The sequence below is a fragment of the Chiloscyllium plagiosum genome, unplaced genomic scaffold (assembly GCF_037043375.1).
Source record: "Chiloscyllium plagiosum isolate Xiang-an unplaced genomic scaffold, Cpla_swu_hap1 HiC_scaffold_11, whole genome shotgun sequence".
NCBI lineage: Eukaryota > Metazoa > Chordata > Chondrichthyes > Orectolobiformes > Hemiscylliidae > Chiloscyllium > Chiloscyllium plagiosum.
In genome coordinates this window covers 23,822,039-23,841,723 of record NW_028270149.1, presented here as the reverse complement: position 1 = coordinate 23,841,723, position 19,685 = coordinate 23,822,039, and the positions used below count along the sequence as shown (strand labels likewise).

Sequence of the window (19,685 nt, the reverse complement as noted above, 5' to 3'; positions counted from 1 at the left end):
ATATATCACTTTCTTAGTGACATTTTCTGAAGAGAGCAAATAGAAATATGTGGTCTGAGACTTGTTTGACTCAGAGTGCACAATAATGGTTATTGTGACCTGTCTAGAGTTAAAGCCTTGTCATGAAGCACATTACTACCACTATAAAAGGAAAATTGGGAGAAGTACAGTTATGGAAATGGCACTTCTATATTTCATAATATCTCTAAAGTAAATTACTTCTCAGCCTAACTACTCGGCCACTTGCTCACTCAGTTCAAAAGAGAATTAGATGATAAGTTGAATAGAAACAATGTACAGGGCAATGGGAAAAAGGCAAGAAAATGGCACTAAGTGATAATGCTCATTTGGAGAGCTGGTATACCCCTGACTGGACAAATGGACTCCTTTAGCACCATAACAGTTCTGTGATTCTGCATGATTCACACCTATTTGGTTGCCTCCTGACCCAAATAATTCACAGCCCATCTGTTTGTTCCCCATCTCAATCTATTTTCTTGCCCACACATTTTACCAAGATATGAAACAGGGAGTTGGAAGATGGATCAAAAGATGTCTATCAAAATCTTAAATGTGGAAGGGAAAGAAATGTGGGGGAGAAAAACAGAAGTAGAAGAGGAAAACTATAAGTGTGATGGAAGGGACAAAATAATTAAATGAATAGCAAAAAATGTATTTGCAGCCTTAACAGTACATTATCCTTATCAAGTGGGACATTAGCTTTTGGTGAAATTTTCAAGTGAATAAAATTGTTTTTAAGAGAAAATTATCAACAAGTGTAGATATGTAAAAAATAAAATATCTTCTCACAATTAAATGTTGGTAAATTTCCTTGATGAAATGCAATGGCTACACACTAGTTGGCAAGACACCACCACTGAAAATCTGTTCTCTACCTATAAACTCTTCACTATCTCCTCACCTACATGTCTGCTAATGCACTTCTTGCCTACTAACTAAGCAAAGTTCAGAGTCTTGCCACCAACTAGAGCACTGGATTAGCACCTTCATTGTATATGCTCTTAGCACTTAACTCAGTTCCGTGCTTTAGTCACGTCCAGATCAGGACATGAGCTTGGCACCTAGTTGCATATTCAAGACTGCTTTCCCATTCTTCATGCATTCAGCTCCAATTTTTTCCCTTCAGCATCCACACAGCACACTACTTAGCCATGCACTTGCACTTGATGCTTTCATCTTAACTCATTTCATGCTCCAGCTATCCTCACTAGTCCCAGTTTTCAACCTAAGAGCCCACCAAGAGTACAAAAAAATGTTTAGCTTTAAGACATATCTTGTATTTCCAAATGCTTTGGAGACAATCACATTAAAATTGCATTCCCCCCAACTCAACAAACAATTTGCAGTGTGAAATACTCAACACATACTCATTGACTATTCTTATTAAAAATCTTACATCTGCACGTACTTGTTTACAAAAACATTTGCCTGTTGTTGCACTATTGCCTCAGTTTATAAATTCCTATATCCACAATTATGATGGAAACTGTACCGGGCACTCAGTAATTACATAATATCATCACCAGGTGGCACTGTATTAATTTCCTCTTTCCTATCGTAACATTTTTGACTTTTTTTGTCATTTCTATTTTCCTTGGTAACTGAAATTTCTAAAGCCCAGAATGAGAGTTTATCTACATGTTCCACAATAACACAAATACATTTGTTCTTTGAATTTCCTTTTATGTAATTATTACTTTTGATAAATGATCGTCTTGAAAGCTCACTTTCTTTCAAAAGCTGATCTTGAACCCGGTATTTATGCCAGGAGTATTGATGCTATTAGATAAGTGTTAAGTGTGCAGTCTGAACATGTGGAGACTCCAGAGTAGTCTCAGCAGACTGGAGGTTAACAAAAATAACACTACTATTCAAGAATGAAAGCTGAGAGAAAACAGAACTATAGGTCAGTTAACCGTCCTCAATCAACATAAAAATATAGTATTAAGGAACTCTTACATAGTAGTATTTTGGTATCTTATTTAAGAAATATTTGCACATCAAAAGCTGAATTGCAGTGTAAGTTGCATCTAAAAATTCATAATGTATAAAAGTTTGCAGATGATACAATAAGTGAGATATGAATGCAAGCTGTGAGGAGGACCCAGAGAGACTGCAAAGGGATATAGACAGGGCAGATGAATAGATGACAAGGTAGCAGATGGAGCATAATATGGGAACATGGGGTTGTTCACTTTGAAGTTAGAACAACAAAAGCAGATTTTCTTAAAGGCATGAAATTTGTAAATATTGATGTTTAGAGGTATTTTGTGTACTTGTTAGTATGCGGGTACAGCAAATATTGAGAAGGCAAATCACTTGTTGGCCTTTATTACTGGGGAATGGAGTACAAAATTAAGGGAGTCTTGCTATAATTCTACAGGCCTTTAATTAGATTATGTGTGGAACACTGCATGGAGTTTTGGTTTTTGTATTTAATTGAGTCCATTATTTCAATAGAAGCTGAGAGGAGATTTGAGGAAACATTTTTCAATCCAGAATACCCTGAGGGTAATAGAAGCGGGAAACCTCACAACCTTAAAAAAGTATATGGATGAATACTTGAAATGCTATAATACACAAGGCTATGGACCAAGTGCTAGAAAGTGAGATTAACGAGATAGATTGGCACAGACTCGAGGGACCAAAGGACATTTTCTATGCTGTATGACTCTCTATGACTGGATTGATTTCTAGGCTGAGAACATTTTTGATCTATGATAGCAGCTGAGTAAACTGGGTCTTTACACTGGAATTTCCAATGATAAACAAAGGTACAAAAATTGGCTTAGTGGGAAGAGACAAGGCTATTTGTGTGACTGGAGACTGGTGTCCAGTTGCATTCAACAGGGATCAGTGCTGGATCTCTTACTGTTCATGATATATATAAAATATATAGATGAGAATGTTTGGGAGATGCTGAATAATTTAGAGATGAAAAAAAGATTGACCAGGTGGTTAACAGTTAACAGAGGATGAATGTCTTAAGTTACTTGTATGATAGATACTGAGGTTGTTTCTCATGGTTGGGGCATCTAAAACATGGGACCACTGTATCAGGATAAGGGGCCAGTCATTTAGGACTGAAATAATAAATTACTTCACTCCAAGGATTGTGAAATTTTCAAATTCTTTACCTCAAATTGTGATACCTATAATTGAATATATTTAATGGTGAACTGAGCAGAGTTTGGTTTCTCAGTGGATCAAAGGATGTGGGGAGTGGACAAAGTAAAGTAAAGTTCTGGTTGAAGATCAGCCACAGATATACTGAATAGCCAAGCAGGTCATTGGGTCATATGACCTTCTCAAAGAATCACATTGTGAAAAAAGACCAAGTGGCCCATTGAGTCCGCACCAACCCTCCAAAGAGCGTCCCATCCAGATGCAGACCCCACCTTATCCCATAACCCCACATTTACCAAGGCTAATCACCTAGCCTGCACATCCTTGGACTATGTGGACAATTTACGTAACTTGCATATCTTTGGATGTAGGAGGAAACTGAAGCACCCAGAAGAAACCCACACAGTTAGGGGGAGAACATGCAAACTCCAAACGGACAGACATCTAAGTCTCTGGATTAGTGGTTGTGGAACAGCACAGCAGTTCAGGCAGCATCCTTGGATGCTGCCTGAACTGCTGTGCTCTTCCAGCACCACTAATCCAGAATCTGGTTTCCAGCATCTTCAGTCATTGTTTTTACCTCGTAGACATCTAAGGCTGGAATTGAACTTGGGTTCCTGGTGCTGTGAGGCAGCAGTGCTAACCGGTAAGCTACCATGCCACCCTTATCCAAGTTCTTATCCTCTTAAGTTTACAAGTGAGGTGTTGATAATGCTATTTATAATCCCCTTCACTATTCTTGTTATTCGCTTGGCTGTCCATCATAATTTGCAGAAATGCCAAGGCTATTGAATTTTCCTTTGATCCAACAAGTTTTATCCAACAAATTTGTACCTCATTCTAGCAAATATTTTGTGTTGCTTTTGGCATTTCCTTGTAAAGTCTTCAATGAACTAGGAAAAAAAATCTTGGTTTTTAGATTTTCCAAAAGTGAGATAAAGGACAAATAAATTACAAAATTTGGTGGCAATCCATTACTAATAACCATAGCGCTTTACAAATGATCAGCTTTGGGCTTCTGGATATGTTCTTAGCTCGTTCCGTGTTATATAATGAAGGTCAGTTAATATGATAACAACATTTTGTTTTTACAGTTACTCCTAACAATCCATGAATGGACAGATTTGCCTATCACAGATGGGTTTGCAAGCACAGGATTATTATGGACTGGATCAAACCCCCTCAAAATATATCAAGGACATAACCTAGACCCTAACTTTTAGTTAGAGGCAAGTGTAAGGCACTGTGATTCCAGATATGGTTTGACTGTTCAAACTACTAGGTTTTAAGGAAAACACTCATTATTTTTACAGCACAGTTAAAATACAAACAAAAAAGACTTGGCATAACTTGATTAAAATACTTAACAAAATAATATGTTATTTAACTACTACTCATCAACTGTTCCAATATAGCAGCATCCAATAATGACACCCTTGCCAAAGGCAAATTCAGCAAAACAGATTTCCTTCATTTATTATCTTTTTCAGTCCAGAAGGAACATGAACAGAATGAATCTAGCAGCAGAGAGAGTGGGCTCAAGCTTTTGTAACAGCAGAGAGAGAGATGTATCTAGCAGCTTCAACTCCAGAAACCCCAACTTCAGCAATTGAAAGCAAAACTAAAACCCTGTGTCTGTGTGAGCCTGACTCCATCCACTCATGTTTCTTTTGCATAATTAAAAAAAAAACTAGAACTATTTACTCTGCTTTCAATGGAGCAGATACCTTGGCACCAGGTTTACAATACAGCCCTTCAAGAGAACCAAGACAGCCAAATCTCTCTTAAACACATATCGTCACAGGATCAAGTAGTTTACTTCTTCATTACTTCACAGTGCAAAACGGAGTCTCTCTCTTTCAGGATTTGGCCAGAGGTCAAACTACTGGTCTATTCACTGTTAGGGATAAACATCAAAGTGTGCCAGGCCTCATACATCCTGCACTACTGCTTTCCTAAAAGCTTCCTCCAGGTGATGTTAAACATCTAAGAATAATACTTCATCTTTTTTTTTTGGGGGGGGAAGCAGGTGACAAAAGATATTGATCAGATAGAGGTTTTCCTGATCTTGATTAACCTAAAACTGTGAAACTTCATGGCATGTCATCAAGCTTGAAGAATCCTGGGAACACACATACCTGATTGTTTACTACTATTTAACCATGGATCGATCTTTCAGGTTATGTGGCAAATACTTACTTCTCATAGGTTGTAACTATTCATGGGTATCGATTGTTTTTATCAACACCTCACATTTTTGTCATTGAATAAACAAATAAGTGATATCATGACATACAAGTTGATATAAGGACTGACTGTTACACTATTTGTGTTGAAATATGATTGCTATCACAATTTTTTGTGCGCATAGGATAACTAATGCGTTTTCATCAATCCATTGGTTAGTTTCTCACTTTGGAGAAGGGTCGTTGTGCTGACAGCTGTCCTTGAGGTAAACGAGTGAAGCAATATTTCTTTAGTATTGCATTTATGCACACATTTTAGGAGTTAGGAATATGGCTCTTATTCAGTAAGATAACAACCTTTTTTTTAAGAGTCACAGATCTGGAAAAAAAATTCCAGATGGTTTATCTTATTTTATCAACCTAGTATTTCTTTAAAAGAAACACTCGGGAACAACGGCTTATAAATAAGTGCTGTCCAAGACATATTTAAAGTTATCAATGAATCAATAATGTCAGAACAACTCGTGTAAAGGTAACACCCATTCATCCACCCTTTTCCCTGTTGGTAGAAGGAAGCTTAAAAAAGCGTGAAAAAAAATCAGAGTAAGAATATACAATAAGCTTTGGTTAGTAATGTAGATATGATTCATCGTCCTGATTTCTAATAGATCAAAATACGCAGGCAGGGAGGCGACAGCATCTCTTTTTCATTGCATACACGCATCAAATGCTTAATCATCTTGATTTTTGGTGTAAACAACACATGCATGCGGAGGGGGTGGGAGAAATCAGCACGCTTGCGCTTGCACTGCTTTCTGGCAAATGCAGTTTTCTCAAAGGATTCCCTTCCGCGGAAAAGAAACGTGTTTGTCAAGTACAATTCCCGGGTGGGCTTATCACAGTGTGTCGTCCTATTTATTCAAACAATGCACCAAACAAAATTAAACCGAAATATATTATACAGAACAACTTAAGTAAAACTATACATAAAGCGAGAGATGATGATGAAAGGTGTTCCCTTTCAAGCCTATATGCTACGCCCCCAATTGATAGTTCTGCACCCCTCACCACATTTGTTTACCTTTCATTCCCTCCATTAAGTAAATCAGTCGTCGATGGTAAGAGAAATGGGTATGTGCTGGATGAATATGAATGAGGGAAGTTTTTTTTTAAATGAAACGTGTATTCAAGCTGCAACATCGCCACTTGCCTCATGGCCAACAAGAAGTGAAATTGCACAATCAGAAACTGATTTACACAATACCTCGCCCTCATCAGCAAAGCTTTGCGGGTCCAACGAACTTGGCACAGGGAGAGGGTTAAGACACACAGAAAAGATACACACCAGACGCAGGTCCCGCCCTCCTCTCAGGCCATTGGCGCGTCCCGCGCCCTCACGGAAGCGTCCCGCCTTCCCCCATGCCTAATTGGCCGTCAGCGCTTGACTGGCAGCTCACCTGGCGGAAAGCCCGCTGGTAATTGGCCGGTACTCTTGTCCGTCAATGGCAGCCTCCGCCCTCCCGCGTTAGGACCAGCGAGTACGGTCCGCTCCATTAAGGGTACGTCACAGGTTGTTTTTTTACCGTGATTGAGAAAGGGGAGTGTGTATTTGTGTGTGAGTGAGTGAGTGTATATGTGTGGGGTTGTGGGGGGAGGGGTAAAATCGGTCCATTTAGATGTTTGTTTTCTCAACGGGCAAGTCAGAGAGATGTTTACGGAGCCAGAACCTTGACGTGAAGAAAGAGAGAAAAACACCCCACAGACAGCCGCGCGGTGAAGAGGTGGCGGGGTTTCCTTCCATCCGCAGGCGGCGGCGGGGGAGGGGGCTGGGAGGGAAGCACCCGGTACAATGGCGAGTTCGCCCAATTATTACCACCAGGAGCAGTTATTACTACACCGGCACTACAACAACAGTGGGGACAATGAAAACGACCGACGCGCCGGGGATACGGCTACGAGGAGAAGAACGACGGCGACCAGGACAGTAACAACAACAACAACGGCGGCGGCGCCAGGATTATTACCAGCAGCGTCGTCGTCAACGGTTAGAAGCGGGCACGCGACGACGGAGCTGGCACAGCGCGAGATCCCGGTCGATCAGCAGCCCCCGGCACGGCTGGAGCGGGGGATTAACGTTACACAGCCTTGCAATGTGCGCGATGCCGCCGTCAGCGACCACAACAACAGCAGCAGCAGCAGCGCGCGCGAGCCGGCGGTTGGCTCCACGCAGCGCGAGACGGTTGCCCCCGCGGGGCGCGAGGTCTCGGCGGCGCGAGCGGCAGCGGCGGCCAGCACCACCGCGACCGCCACCACCTCGACCACGATGGATTGTTACGAGGACGTGAGGAAGTACGGCTACATGAGGAAGCAGAAACACGGCCACAAGCGCTTCTTCGTCCTGAAGGGGCAGAGCCACCTGGGTCCGGCCAGGCTCGAGTACTACGACAGCGAGAAAAAATGGAGAAACCGATCGACCGCCCCCAAAAGGGTCATCCTCCTCTGTCAGTGCTTTACGGTCAGCAGGCGAGCCGATGCGAAAAGTAAATACCTCGTAGCCCTGTACACAAAAGATGAGTACTTTGCCATGGTGGCAGAGAACGACCAGGAGCAAGAGAGCTGGTATTTGGCCATAAGTGAACTAATGAATGAAGGGAAGAAGGCACCGCTGGAGCCCGACGAAGTCGAGAACTATAGTAATTTAACTCCAGGCACCGTCTTCAAAGAAGTGTGGCAAATTAATGTGAAGCCCAAAGGGCTGGGGCAAACCAAGAACCTGACGGGGGTGTACAGGTTGTGTCTTTCTAGCAAGATGATCCATTTTGTTAAAATCAATTCTGACGTGCCTTCTGTGCATTTGCAGCTGATGAACATCAGGAGGTGTGGTCATTCTGAGAACTTTTTCTTCATTGAGGTTGGCCGTTCTGCCTCTATTGGTCCTGGTGAGTTGTGGATGCAGGTGGACGACTCAGTAGTGGCTCAAAACATGCATGAGACGATTTTGGAGACAATGAGAGCTTTGAAAGCTTTTACTGAGTTTCGTCCCAGAAGTAAAAGCCAATCCTCTGGAACAAACCCCATATCATTTTTGACTCGAAGACATCTTGGTAATTTACCACCAAGTCAGACTGGATTGCAAAGGCGCTCCAGGACTGAGAGCATGACTAGTGCCTCTGCATCAAGAAGTGAAGCATATCGTTTTCGAACATCTAGTGAAGGTGAAGGTACAATGACACGACCTTTTGGATCTGTAACTGGAAGTTTAATCCACTTAAATTCCGCAAGGATGGGCTTAAGCAGGGGTGACGGAGGTGGAAGATATGTAAAGCCGCCTTTTGGTCCCTCGAACCATAGTCGGTCGGTGTCTCTGCCTGTGACATACCTACCATCTACAACAAGCCCTGTAAGTGTTTCTTCCAGCAGTGGACATGGTTCTGCATCTGATCCTCTTACACGACCATCTAGTTCATCCATTTGTGGTTCTCCAAGTGACGGTGGATTTATTTCCTCTGATGAATATGGATCAAGCCCTGGGGACTTTAGATATTTCCGCGTACGGAGTAATACACCAGATTCACTTGGTAATACGCCACCTATTCAAGAAGAAAACTGCTTGTGTGATTATATTTCAATGGACAAACATTTAAATGCTGTAAATCATGAAGGCAGAGCAAGAGATGATTATGTGGTTGCTGAGAAAGGGTACAGAAAGAGAACCCATTCTCTGACCAGTTCCGGTGCCGTCGTAATGCATCAAAAAACGACGCAGACAACTTCATCTTTGGATGAGTCTAATGTTGATTCAAATGGTGTGGTTATTAATAGCCAATTGTCATGTTCTGCCTCACCAAAGTTGACCTGTAATTCTTACCATGAAGATTACAGTGATATTGAAATTGGGCCATCAGTAAACCAAAACCAAAGCAAAGCAGGAGGTGATGGTTATATGCCAATGATGCCTGGTGTTGCATCTGTTAGCCATAATAGAAGCCAGGATTATATGCCAATGAATCTTAAAAGTATTTCTGCTCCAAAACAAATTGGTTCTTTGTCACCAAGTCAAATAGACTCCAGGGGATACATGGTGATGACCCCCAATGATAGCAGCTCTCCAGTGCGATGCTTGTTTACGGAGTACAGTTCTAAACTCGGGAGCAACAATGAAAAATTATCTAGTGAATATATGGATATGTCCCAGAGAAACCTGAATACACAGAAATTATCCAATAATTGCTTCTATAGTATCAGTGGACCTGATGCTTCTAAATCCTACAGCTCATATTATTCGTTGCCTCGATCATTCAAAACTCCTTCAGAGGAAAATAGTGAGCATGATGAGTATGTTCCTATGTGTTCACCAGGAAAGTTGATGTATGGTGAAACATCAGTGTTTACTGGCACTATTGGTAACAGGGGTTTAGTTCATGATACTTCTCAATCTTCAAAGACACAAAGCCAAGATGAGCGTGTTTTACAGAAAGGAAAGGTTGAGAGACCAACAAGATTGTCCCTTGGTATGCCAGAAGTAAACATTTTGCCAAGACTGTTTGAGCATAGTTTGCTGCCAGAGCCAAAAAGCCCAGGGGAGTATATTAACATTGCTTTCAATGAAAAAGCTAGTAATACACCATATTCTCTATCAGCTGAAGGCTCCCCATCTTCACTTGGCTCCAGTAGTGAACACAGAAGGTCTCCATTGTCAGACTACATGAGTGTTGATTTAGATGTACTATCACCAAAGCCAGGTATTCTTTCCTCAAATCCTTTGACTAGTATGACCATTGCTTCACGTTCTAGTATAACCAGAAGCCAGCCAAATGATGCCTACATCAGTGTTCCTCTTGGTGCCACAAGTGTCAACACACCTGCTGAGGTGGATGATTACACAGAAATGACATTTAATTTGGCAGTAACAGCCTCTCGTCCTGTTTCACCCAAGTCGAACAGTGTAGAGGTGACAAGTCCTACAGCCATTGTGAAGAGGTTGTGCATTATTGATCAATATGCAAGTATAAATACATTTCCTGTCTCCAAACCTCCCTCTGATGCCAGTCACGGTCCGAAGGTAATCCGTGCTGATCCACAGGGAAGAAGGCGGCACAGCTCGGAGACATTCTCATCTACGCCCACAATGGCACCCTCTTCTCCCTTTTTTGCTGATGGTGGCAAAAGACATAGTTCTGCTTCATTTGATAATGTTTGGCTTAAGCCAAATGACTGCCTTAGTGATGAGCATCGGAGTACCATGTGCAGAAATACGTCTGCTGGATTTCAGAATGGATTGAACTATATTGCATTGGACTTGAGGGAAGATCACGGATGTTGTGAATCAAATGGAAGTGTGCAGACTTCAAATCCCCTCCAAATTGCCAGCAGCGCAGACTCTAGAGGTTATGCCAGCATAGACTTTACCAAATCGGATGGGCTGAAATATGCATCTACAACTGAAGGTTTGTTCTGTTTTTTGTTTTCTATATTTCAGGTGATCAAAATGCAAAGTTGTGTGAGGCTAAGAAATATTAACTGGACACCTAAATGGTAGGTGGTGGTTTTGTAGTGACTTGGTAGGTTGTAGGAAGTGAAAAAGTAGTTTTTCATCCTGATGCACTTTAAACCTTATTTATAACGTTAAATAATATTTTTGATGGCAGGGGCGAGTATCAAGAGGGAAGAAACTAAATTTTGACTTTCTCCTGTACTAACAACATTTTCTTTGCCATTACTGACCATCTTTCTTTTGAAATAATTTTCTGGAAGTAATGAATTAAACTTAATTTGTTATTTGTGTACATTATATAAATGAATGCACTACCTGCTGATACTGGCTGTGGGTTTAATGTGAGTTTGCATGACTAGTTCATTTTTCTGCAGTGCATACCTACATTGGCACACTGGACAGCCCTTTTGGAGTTTGCAAGAGCAAGCTGGAGATCTAATTGTGGTTATATTGTTATTTTGGAAGTAGTAAGAGTGAATAGTTACAGTTAACAGGAAACCATCATTACATGTTTCATATCTTTCTGGAATCATTACTTGCAGTAGTGAGGGTGTGATAAGTAATTTTAGACTTTTGTGAAGTCAGATAAGTAATGTAATGTGTTGGCAAATGTTAGAAATACTCTTCAATATTTACTGACACTGGTTTCAGAGACAAAAGTTTGGTGGTCTGCAGGTGTTTTTGTGATTTTCAAGGAAAGTAAGCACATGTTGACTTTAGATACTTATTTCAAATTAATTGACCATATTTTAGTAAATAGTTTCATTTTCCAGTGACTAGCCAAAAAGGCATTTAACCCAAAATGGGAGGAAGAAGTTGTGCTTGTTTCACATATGTTTCACATAAACAAATGAAAAAAGCATGGTCTTGAAAATGTGGATAGGAGATTGTCATACTGTTGCATTTTTAATGCTCTACTTATTTAAGTTAAAATTAGTTGCTGTGACATTTTGAAGCTTTGACATATCCATATTTTCAAGATTTGAGTAAAGTTCTGATTAGTATAAATGACTGGGATTCTTGGGTAACTGCAGACTGTTGCTAATGAGATGTGTTCCTGTTAACTTTTTTAAAAAAAATCTATTGTCTGCTGAATTAATTGTTGTCTGGATCATGTTGAAAAAGCTGACTTGACAATCTGTTTGCTTATTGATCCATGAGCTCAAGCTGCATGAAGAGGTCAAAAGCTGTGGATTTAGTGATAAATAAAAAGAGAGCAAATGTTGCATAATTTCTCAACTTATTGAAACAGTACGTGCATTGAGCGAAAGAGGAGGGTTATGAGTTGTCATGTACAGAGATGATTAAGGTGAAATGTTCAGTTTTCTCGTTAAGAATTTTTAACTTTATTCTTTCAATATACTTTTAGGTATTTTTATTATAGAAAAACTTTATTCTACCTTGTCTAATTTTTAAAAACTGTATATAGGGCAGTTAAATGCTTGACACATCAGTATGTGTTTCTGTAGAAGGGAGGCAAATTATGAAGTCAGTGTCATAAAGCTTGATGTGGTATTGCTTTCTGGATGTGAATAATACTATTTGACAACAAATATATCATTGTTTTATCAACCTGGTGGAAGGCTGAATTTAATTTGAATATGTGAATAAGTTTCCTACTTTTGGAATCTTATATCCAGTACCATTACATAATAGATGTCCTTGAGTTAATCTGCATAATGGTTCAAGAAAAGGTGAATTTGAAAAAAAAAGTTTCCTTATTAGAAATGATTACTGAAATGCAAAGATTTATTTCCTCCTTTTTATTAGTACATGGCGAAAGCAAGTGATTGAGAGGATAAGTGAATGTTGATTATGGGCAAGCAAATGACATTTTTAAAAAAAAAGACATTTTCTTGCAGTTGTATAAGGCGTTGATGAGACCATATCAGGAATACAGTATAGAGTTTTGGTTTCAACTTCAGAACTGGTATTATTAGAGGCAGTTTAAAGAAAGTTAATTCTGCTGATTCCTAGAATGAAAGGATTATCTTTGAAGGAAAACTTTGAGGAATGGAAGCTAATAGAGTCATAGAGATGTACAGCATGGAAACAGACCCATCGGTCCAACTCGTCCACGCCAACCAGATATCCCAACCAAATCTAGTCCCACCTACCAGCACCTGGCCCATATTCCTCCAAACCCTTCCTATTCATATACCCATCCAAATGCCTCTTAAATGTTGCAATTGTACCAGCCTCCTCCACTTCCTCTGGCATCTCAATCCAGATATGTACCACCCTCTGCGTGAAAAAGTTTCCCCATAGGTATCTTTATATCTTTCCCCTCTCACTCTAAATCTATGCCTCCTAGTTCTGGACTCCATGACCCCACAGAAAAGACTTTGCCTATTTACCCTATCCATGCTCCTCATAATTTTGTAAACCTCTATAAGGTTACCCCTCAGCCTCCGACGCTCCAGGGAAAACAGCCCCAGCCTGTTCAGCCTCTCCCTATAGCTCAAATCTTCCAACCCTGGCAACATCCTTGTAAATCTTTTCTAAACCCTTTCAAGTTTCACAACATCCTTATCATAGGAAGGAGATCAGAATTGCACACAATATTCCAACAGTGGCCGAACCAATGTCCTGTACAGCCGCACGATGATCTCCCAAATCCTGTACTCAATACTCTGATCGATAAAGGAAAGCGTATCAAACGCCGCCTTCACTATCCAATCTACCTGCGACTCCATTTTCAAGGAGCTATGAACCTGCACTCCAAGGTCTTTGTTCAGCAACACTCCCTAGGACCTTACCATTAAGTGTATAAATCCTGCTAAGATTTGTTTTCCCAAAATTTGCTTTCCCAAAATTTGTTTTCCCAAACTCCATCTGCCACTTCTCAGCCCATTGGCCCATCTGGTCAAGATCCTGTTGTAATCTAAGATACACTCTTCGCTCCAATACACCTCCAATTTTGGTGTCATCTGCAAACTTGCTAACTGTACCTCTTATGCTCGCATCCAAATCATTTATGTGAATGACAAAATTAGTGGACCCAGCACTGATCCTTGTGGCACTTCACTGGTCACAGGCCTCCACTCTGAAAAACAGCCCTCCACCACCACCCTCTGTCTTCTACCTTTGAGCCAGTTCTGTATCCAACTGGCTAGTTCTCCCTGTATTCCATGAGATCTAACCTTGCTAATCAGTCTCCCATGGGGAACCTTGTCAAATGCCTTACTGAAGTCCATATAGATCACATCTACTGATCTGCCCTCATCAATCTTCTTTGTTACTTCCTCAAAAAACTCAATCAAGTTTGTGAGACATGATTTCCCACGCACCAAGCTATGTTGACTATCCCTAATCAGTCCTTGCCTTTCCAAATACATGTACACCCTGTCCCTCAGGATTCCCTCCAACAACTTGCCCACCACCGAGGTCAGGCTCACTGGTCTATAGTTCCCTGGCTTGTCCTTACCACCCTTCTTAAACAGTGGCACCGCGTTAGCCAACCTCCAGTCTTCCGGCACCTTACCTGTGACTATCGATGATGCAAAGGTCTCAGCAAGAGACCCAGCAATCACTTCCCTGGCTTCCCAGAGAGTTCTAGTGTACGCCTCAGGTCCTGGGGATTTATCCACTTGTATGCGTTTCAAGACATCCAGCACTTCCTCCTCTGTAATCTGGACTTTTTGCAAGATGTCACCATCTATTTCCCTACAATCTATATCTTCCATATCCTTTTCCACAGTAAATACTGATGCAAAATACTCATTTATTATCTCCCCAATTTTCTGCAGCTCCACACTAAGGCCGCCTTGCTGATCTTTGAGGGGTCCTATTCCCTCCCTATTTACCCTTTTGTCCTTAATGCATTTGTAAAAACTCTTCGGATTCTCCTTAATTCTATTTGCCAAAGCTATCTCATGTCTCCTTTTTGCCCTCCTGATTTCCCTATTAAGTATACTCCTACTTCTAAGGATTCACTCGATCTATCCTGTCTATACTTTTCATGTGCTTCCTTCTTTTTCTTAACCAAACCCGCAATTTCTTTAGTCATCCAGCATTCCCTATACCTACCAGCCTTTCCTTTCACCCTAACAGGAATGTACTTTCTCTGGATTCTCATTTTCTCATTTCTGAAGGCTTCCCATTTTCCAGCTGTCCCTTTACCTGCGAACATCTGCCCCCAATCAGCTTTTGAAAGTTCTTGTCTAATACCGTTAAAAATAGCTTTTCTCCAATTTAGAACTTCAACTTTTAGATTTGGTCTATCCTTTTCCATCATTATTTTAAGTCTAATAGAACTATGGTCGCTGGCCCCAAAGTGCTCCCCCGCTGACACCTCAGTCACCTGCCCTGCCTCATTTCCCAAGTGTAAGTCAAGTTTTGCACCTTCTCAAGTAGGTACATCCACATACTGAATCAGAAAATTGTCTTATACACACTTAACAAATTCCTCTCCATCTAAACCCTTAACACTATGGCAGTCCCAGTCTATGTTTGGAAAGTTAAAATCCCCTACCATAACCGCCCTATTATTCTTACAGATAGCTGAGATCTCCTTACAAGTTTGTTTCTCAATTTCACTCTGACTATTAGGGGGTCTATAATACAATCCCTGTAAGGTGATCCTCCCTTTCTTATTTCTCAGTTCCACCCAAATAACTTTCCTGGATGTATTTCCAGGAATATCCTCCCTTAGCACAGCTGTAATGCTATCCCTTATCAAAAATGGCATCCCCCCCCCCCCGTACATATTAGTATATATCACTCTATTAAAGGCCAGTTCTGCTCCTTCACAAACTACAGACCCAGAAAATAACACCGTATTATTCTCCACAAACACTGCCCCAGGTTAAATTAATAGTTGTGGCTTATATTTTAAGTTTAATCAAGAGACATATCTCCAAAAGCATAAAATCAAGAAAGAACCTACTCTACTCCCTTCTGCCGATTCTCTGTGGCTACACTTAAAACAACAATTAACTTATCTGATTCTTTGCTGTGAACTTCGCCCAACAGTTCCTCCAAGATCAGTTGTGAATTTCACTGTTTGATCATTTTCCCAGATGCACTCTGATGTCCAGCAATGCATGAATTCAAACATCAAAGGTGTGTGTTCTCCCCCTCTCCCCCCCCTCTCCCCCCCCTCTCCCCCCCCCCCTCTCCCCCCCCCCCTCTCCCCCCCCCCTCTCCCCCCCCCTCTCCCCCCCCCCCTCTCCCCCCCCTCTCCCCCCCCTCTCCCCCCCCCCTCTCCCCCCCCCCTCTCCCCCCCCCCTCTCCCCCCCCCTCTCCCCCCCCCCCTCTCCCCCCCCTCTCCCCCCCCCCTCCCCTCCCCCCCCCTCTCCCCCCCCCCTCCCCTCCCCCCCCCTCTCCCCCCCCCCCTCCCCCCCCCCTCTCCCCCCCCCCTCTCCCCCCCCCCTCTCCTCCCCCCCCCTCTCCCCCCCCTCTCCCCCCCCTCTCTCCCCCTCTCTCCCCCTCTCTCTCACTCTCTCCTGCACTGTCCTTCCATGTGCTTCCTTTGTCTGTTCTTCTCCCTTTTATAAAACTACTGTTGTTTTGACTTTCTTTTTCCAAAGTTCCAAAACGATGCAATAGCAATCTTGAAATATATAAGATCCTGGGAAGAATTTAGAGTGGATACCACAAAAATGATTTTCCCATTTAGATTAGATTAGATTACAGTGTGGAAACAGGCCCTTCGGCCCAACAAGTCGACACCGACCCGCCGAAGCGAAACCAACCCATACCCCTACATTTACCCCTTACCTAGCACTACGGGCAATTTAGTATGGCCAATTCACCTGACCCTGCACATCTTTGTGATGTGGGAGGAAACCGGAGCACCCGGAGGAAACCCACGCAGACACTGGGAGAACGTGCAAACTCCACACAGTCCACCTGGGGTTGAAGTGTTCGGAACACTTCAACCCCAGGGCATCAATGTGGATTTCAACAGTTTCCTCATTTCCCCTTCCCCCACCTCATCCTAGCTTCTAACCTCCAGAAACTCGATCCCCTGACCTGTCCGGACTTGTCCGACCTGCCCAGCTCCTTTTCCACCTATCCACTCCACCCTCTCCTCCCTGACCTATCACCTTCATCTCCTTCCCCACTGACCTATTGTACTCTATGCCACTCTCTCCCCACCCCCACCCTCCTCTAGCTTATCTCTCCACGCTTCAGGCTCTCTGCCTTTATTCCTGATGAAGGGCTTTTGCCCGAAACGTTGATTTTGCCTGTCCTCGGATGCTGCCTGAATTGCTGTGCTCTTCCAGCACCACTGATCCAGAATCTGGTTTCCAGCATCTGCAGTCATTGTTTTTACCTAAATGTGTGGTTATCCACTTTGGTGGCAAGAACAGGAAGGCAGATTGCTACCTTAATGGAGTCAAGTTAGGTAAAGGGGCAGTACAACGAGATTTAAGTGTTCTTGTACATCAGTCAATGAAAGCAAGCATGCAGGTACAGCAGGCAGTGAAGAAAGCTAATAGCATGCTGGCCTTCATAACAAGAGGAATTGAGTATAGAAGCAAAGAGGTCCTTCTGCAGCTGTACAGGGTCCTGGTGAGACCGCAACTGGAATATTATGTGCAGTTTTGGTCTCCAAATTTGAGGAAAGACATTCTGGCTATTGAGGGAGTGCAGTGTAGGTTCATGAGGTCAATTCCTGGAATGGCGGGACTATCTTACGCTGAAAGATTGGAGCAACTGGGCTTGAGTTTGGAAGGCTGAGAGGGGATCTAATTGAGACGTATAAGATTATTAAAGGATTGGACACTCTGGAGGCAGGAAGCATGTTTCCGCTGATGGGTGAGTCCCGAACCAGAGGACACAGTTTAAAAATAAGGGGTAGGCTACTTAGAACAGAGTTGAGGAGAAACTTCTTCACCCAGAGAGTGGTGGGTGTATGGAATGCTCTGCCCCAGAAGGCTGTGGAGGCCAAGTCTCTGGATACTTTCAAGAAAGAGTTGGATAGAGCTCTTAAGGATAGTGGAATCAAGGGTTATGGGGATAAGGCAGGAACAGGATACTGATTGAGGATGATCAGCCATGATCATAATGAATGGTGGTGTTGGCTCGAAGGTCAGAATGGTCTAATCCTCCACCTATTGTCTGTTGTCTATTGAAGAAAGCGGTGGGTGTGCTTTCATTTATTGGTCAGAGTATTGAGTACCGGATTTGGGAGGTCATGTTGCAGCTGTACAGGATATTGGTTAGGCCACCTTTGGAATATTGTGTGCAATTCTGGTCTCCTTCCTATGGGAAGGATATTGTGAAACTTGAAAGGGTTCAGAAAAGATTTACAAGGATGGTGCAAGGGCTGGAAGATTTAAGCTATAGGGAGAGGCTGAACAGGCTGGGGCTGTTTTCCCTGGAGCGTTGGACACTGAGGGGTGAACTTAGAGGTTTATAAAACTAAGGGGCATGGATAGGATAAATAGACAAAGTCTTTTCCGTGGGGTGGGAGAGTCCAGAACTAGAAGGCATAGGTCTAGGGTGAGAGGAGAAGGATATAAAAAATGACCTAAGGGGTAACGTTTTCACCTGAGGGTGATATGTGTGTGGAATGAGCTGCCAGAGGAAGTGGTCGAGGCATGTACAATTGTAACATTTAAAAGGTATCTGGATGGGTATGTGAATAGGAAAGGTATGGAGCGATATGGGCCAGGTGCCACCAGGTGGGATTAGATTCAGTTGGGATATCTGGTCGGCATGGATGAGTTGGACTGAAGAGTCTGTTTCCATGCTGTACGTCTCTATGACTATATGACTAATTGGGTATGCAGCTCTCCTTATTTCAACAGTTTTGAAGTAAGGTGATGTAGCGTAGAGCGCACTACTCGGAAGATCTTGCCAAACTCTCAGATTCATAAGGTTGAAGTAGGGGGAAAATGTGATGCACCGACCAGAAGTACAAGTAACAAAGGAGTCACTGGGGCTTTGCTGACAGGATAGCTCTGACTTGCAGGCTGCATGTTGAACTTGTACCATAGTCTGGTTATCTCCTAAACTTTAAAAATTGCAAAAATATTCTTTATTCATGAAAGCAAGTCTTTATATGCATACTAAGTTGGTAAAGCAATTTGGTCCTGTATAGTCTTTGCATATGAAGAAGATTGGGTTTGATTTTCTTTACAGTTGGCCACAAGCCCAAAGCCAGTTCTTACATATGCAAGATACTATTTACATGTATTTGAGGCATTGGGAGGGTCTGATAACTGAATGGACCCCCATTGTACTTTGGTACTAAGGCCCTAGATGGTGGCCATGGCAGCAGCTACCCCAAGCTTTAGTGTGTCCCTTAGGACGTTGGAATGTCCCTTAGGACGTCTGTAATACTTAGTCATAGATTCACACAGCACAGGAAAGGTCCTTTGGCTCGTTGAGTCTGCAACAACATAATTACCACTAAAGACATACTAATCCCAATTTCCTGTACTTGTCCCATATCCTTAAATGCTATGATGTTAAAATTGCTTTACCAAATACCCTTTATAATTTCGGCCTCCACTACCTTTTCAGGCAGTGCATTCCAGGTGCCTACAATCCTTGAAAATGTTTTTTTAGATCCCCTCTGAATCTACTGCCCCTTACCCTAAAGCTATGCCCTCTCGAGATTGACCCCTCAACTAAGGGAAACAGCTTGTCTTGATTCACCCTGTCCATTTCCTTCATAATCTTAAACACCTCAGTTATGGAGATATACAGTACAGAAACAGACCCTTCGGTCCAACTCACCCATGCCGACCAGATATCCCAACCTAATCTAGTCCCATTTGCCAGCACCTGGCCCATATTCCTCAAAACCCTTCCTATCCCTATACCCATCCAGATGCCTTTTAAAGAATGCAATTGTACCAGCCTCCCCTTCCTCTGGTAGCTCATTCCATACATGCACCATC

At 42.4% G+C, this 19,685-nt stretch overlaps 1 protein-coding gene and 1 long non-coding RNA gene across 10 annotated transcripts in view; one reads left to right on the top strand and one right to left on the bottom strand.

Moving 5' to 3' along the window:
- The window catches only part of LOC148148771 (uncharacterized), a 36,745-nt gene extending 29,068 nt beyond the window's left edge, over positions 1-7,677 (bottom strand). For 2 of the 9 annotated variants that reach the window (XR_015758625.1, XR_015758626.1), the window contains exon 1: positions 7,358-7,664. This is a non-coding gene — a long non-coding RNA (uncharacterized LOC148148771). Of the gene's footprint in view, positions 1-6,414; positions 6,586-7,357 lie in introns of those variants that run through there. The other 7 variants (XR_015758624.1, XR_015758620.1, XR_015758621.1 and 4 more) reach the window with 7 other exon arrangements.
- Positions 7,099-19,685, top strand: part of LOC122557378 (insulin receptor substrate 2-A-like) — a 102,962-nt gene continuing 90,375 nt past the window's right edge. Inside the window, exon 1 of the mRNA XM_043705024.2 lies at positions 7,099-10,780. Within this exon, the coding sequence (XP_043560959.2) occupies positions 7,183-10,780 (3,598 nt within the window). The 5' untranslated portion in view covers positions 7,099-7,182. The remainder of the gene's footprint in view (positions 10,781-19,685) is intronic.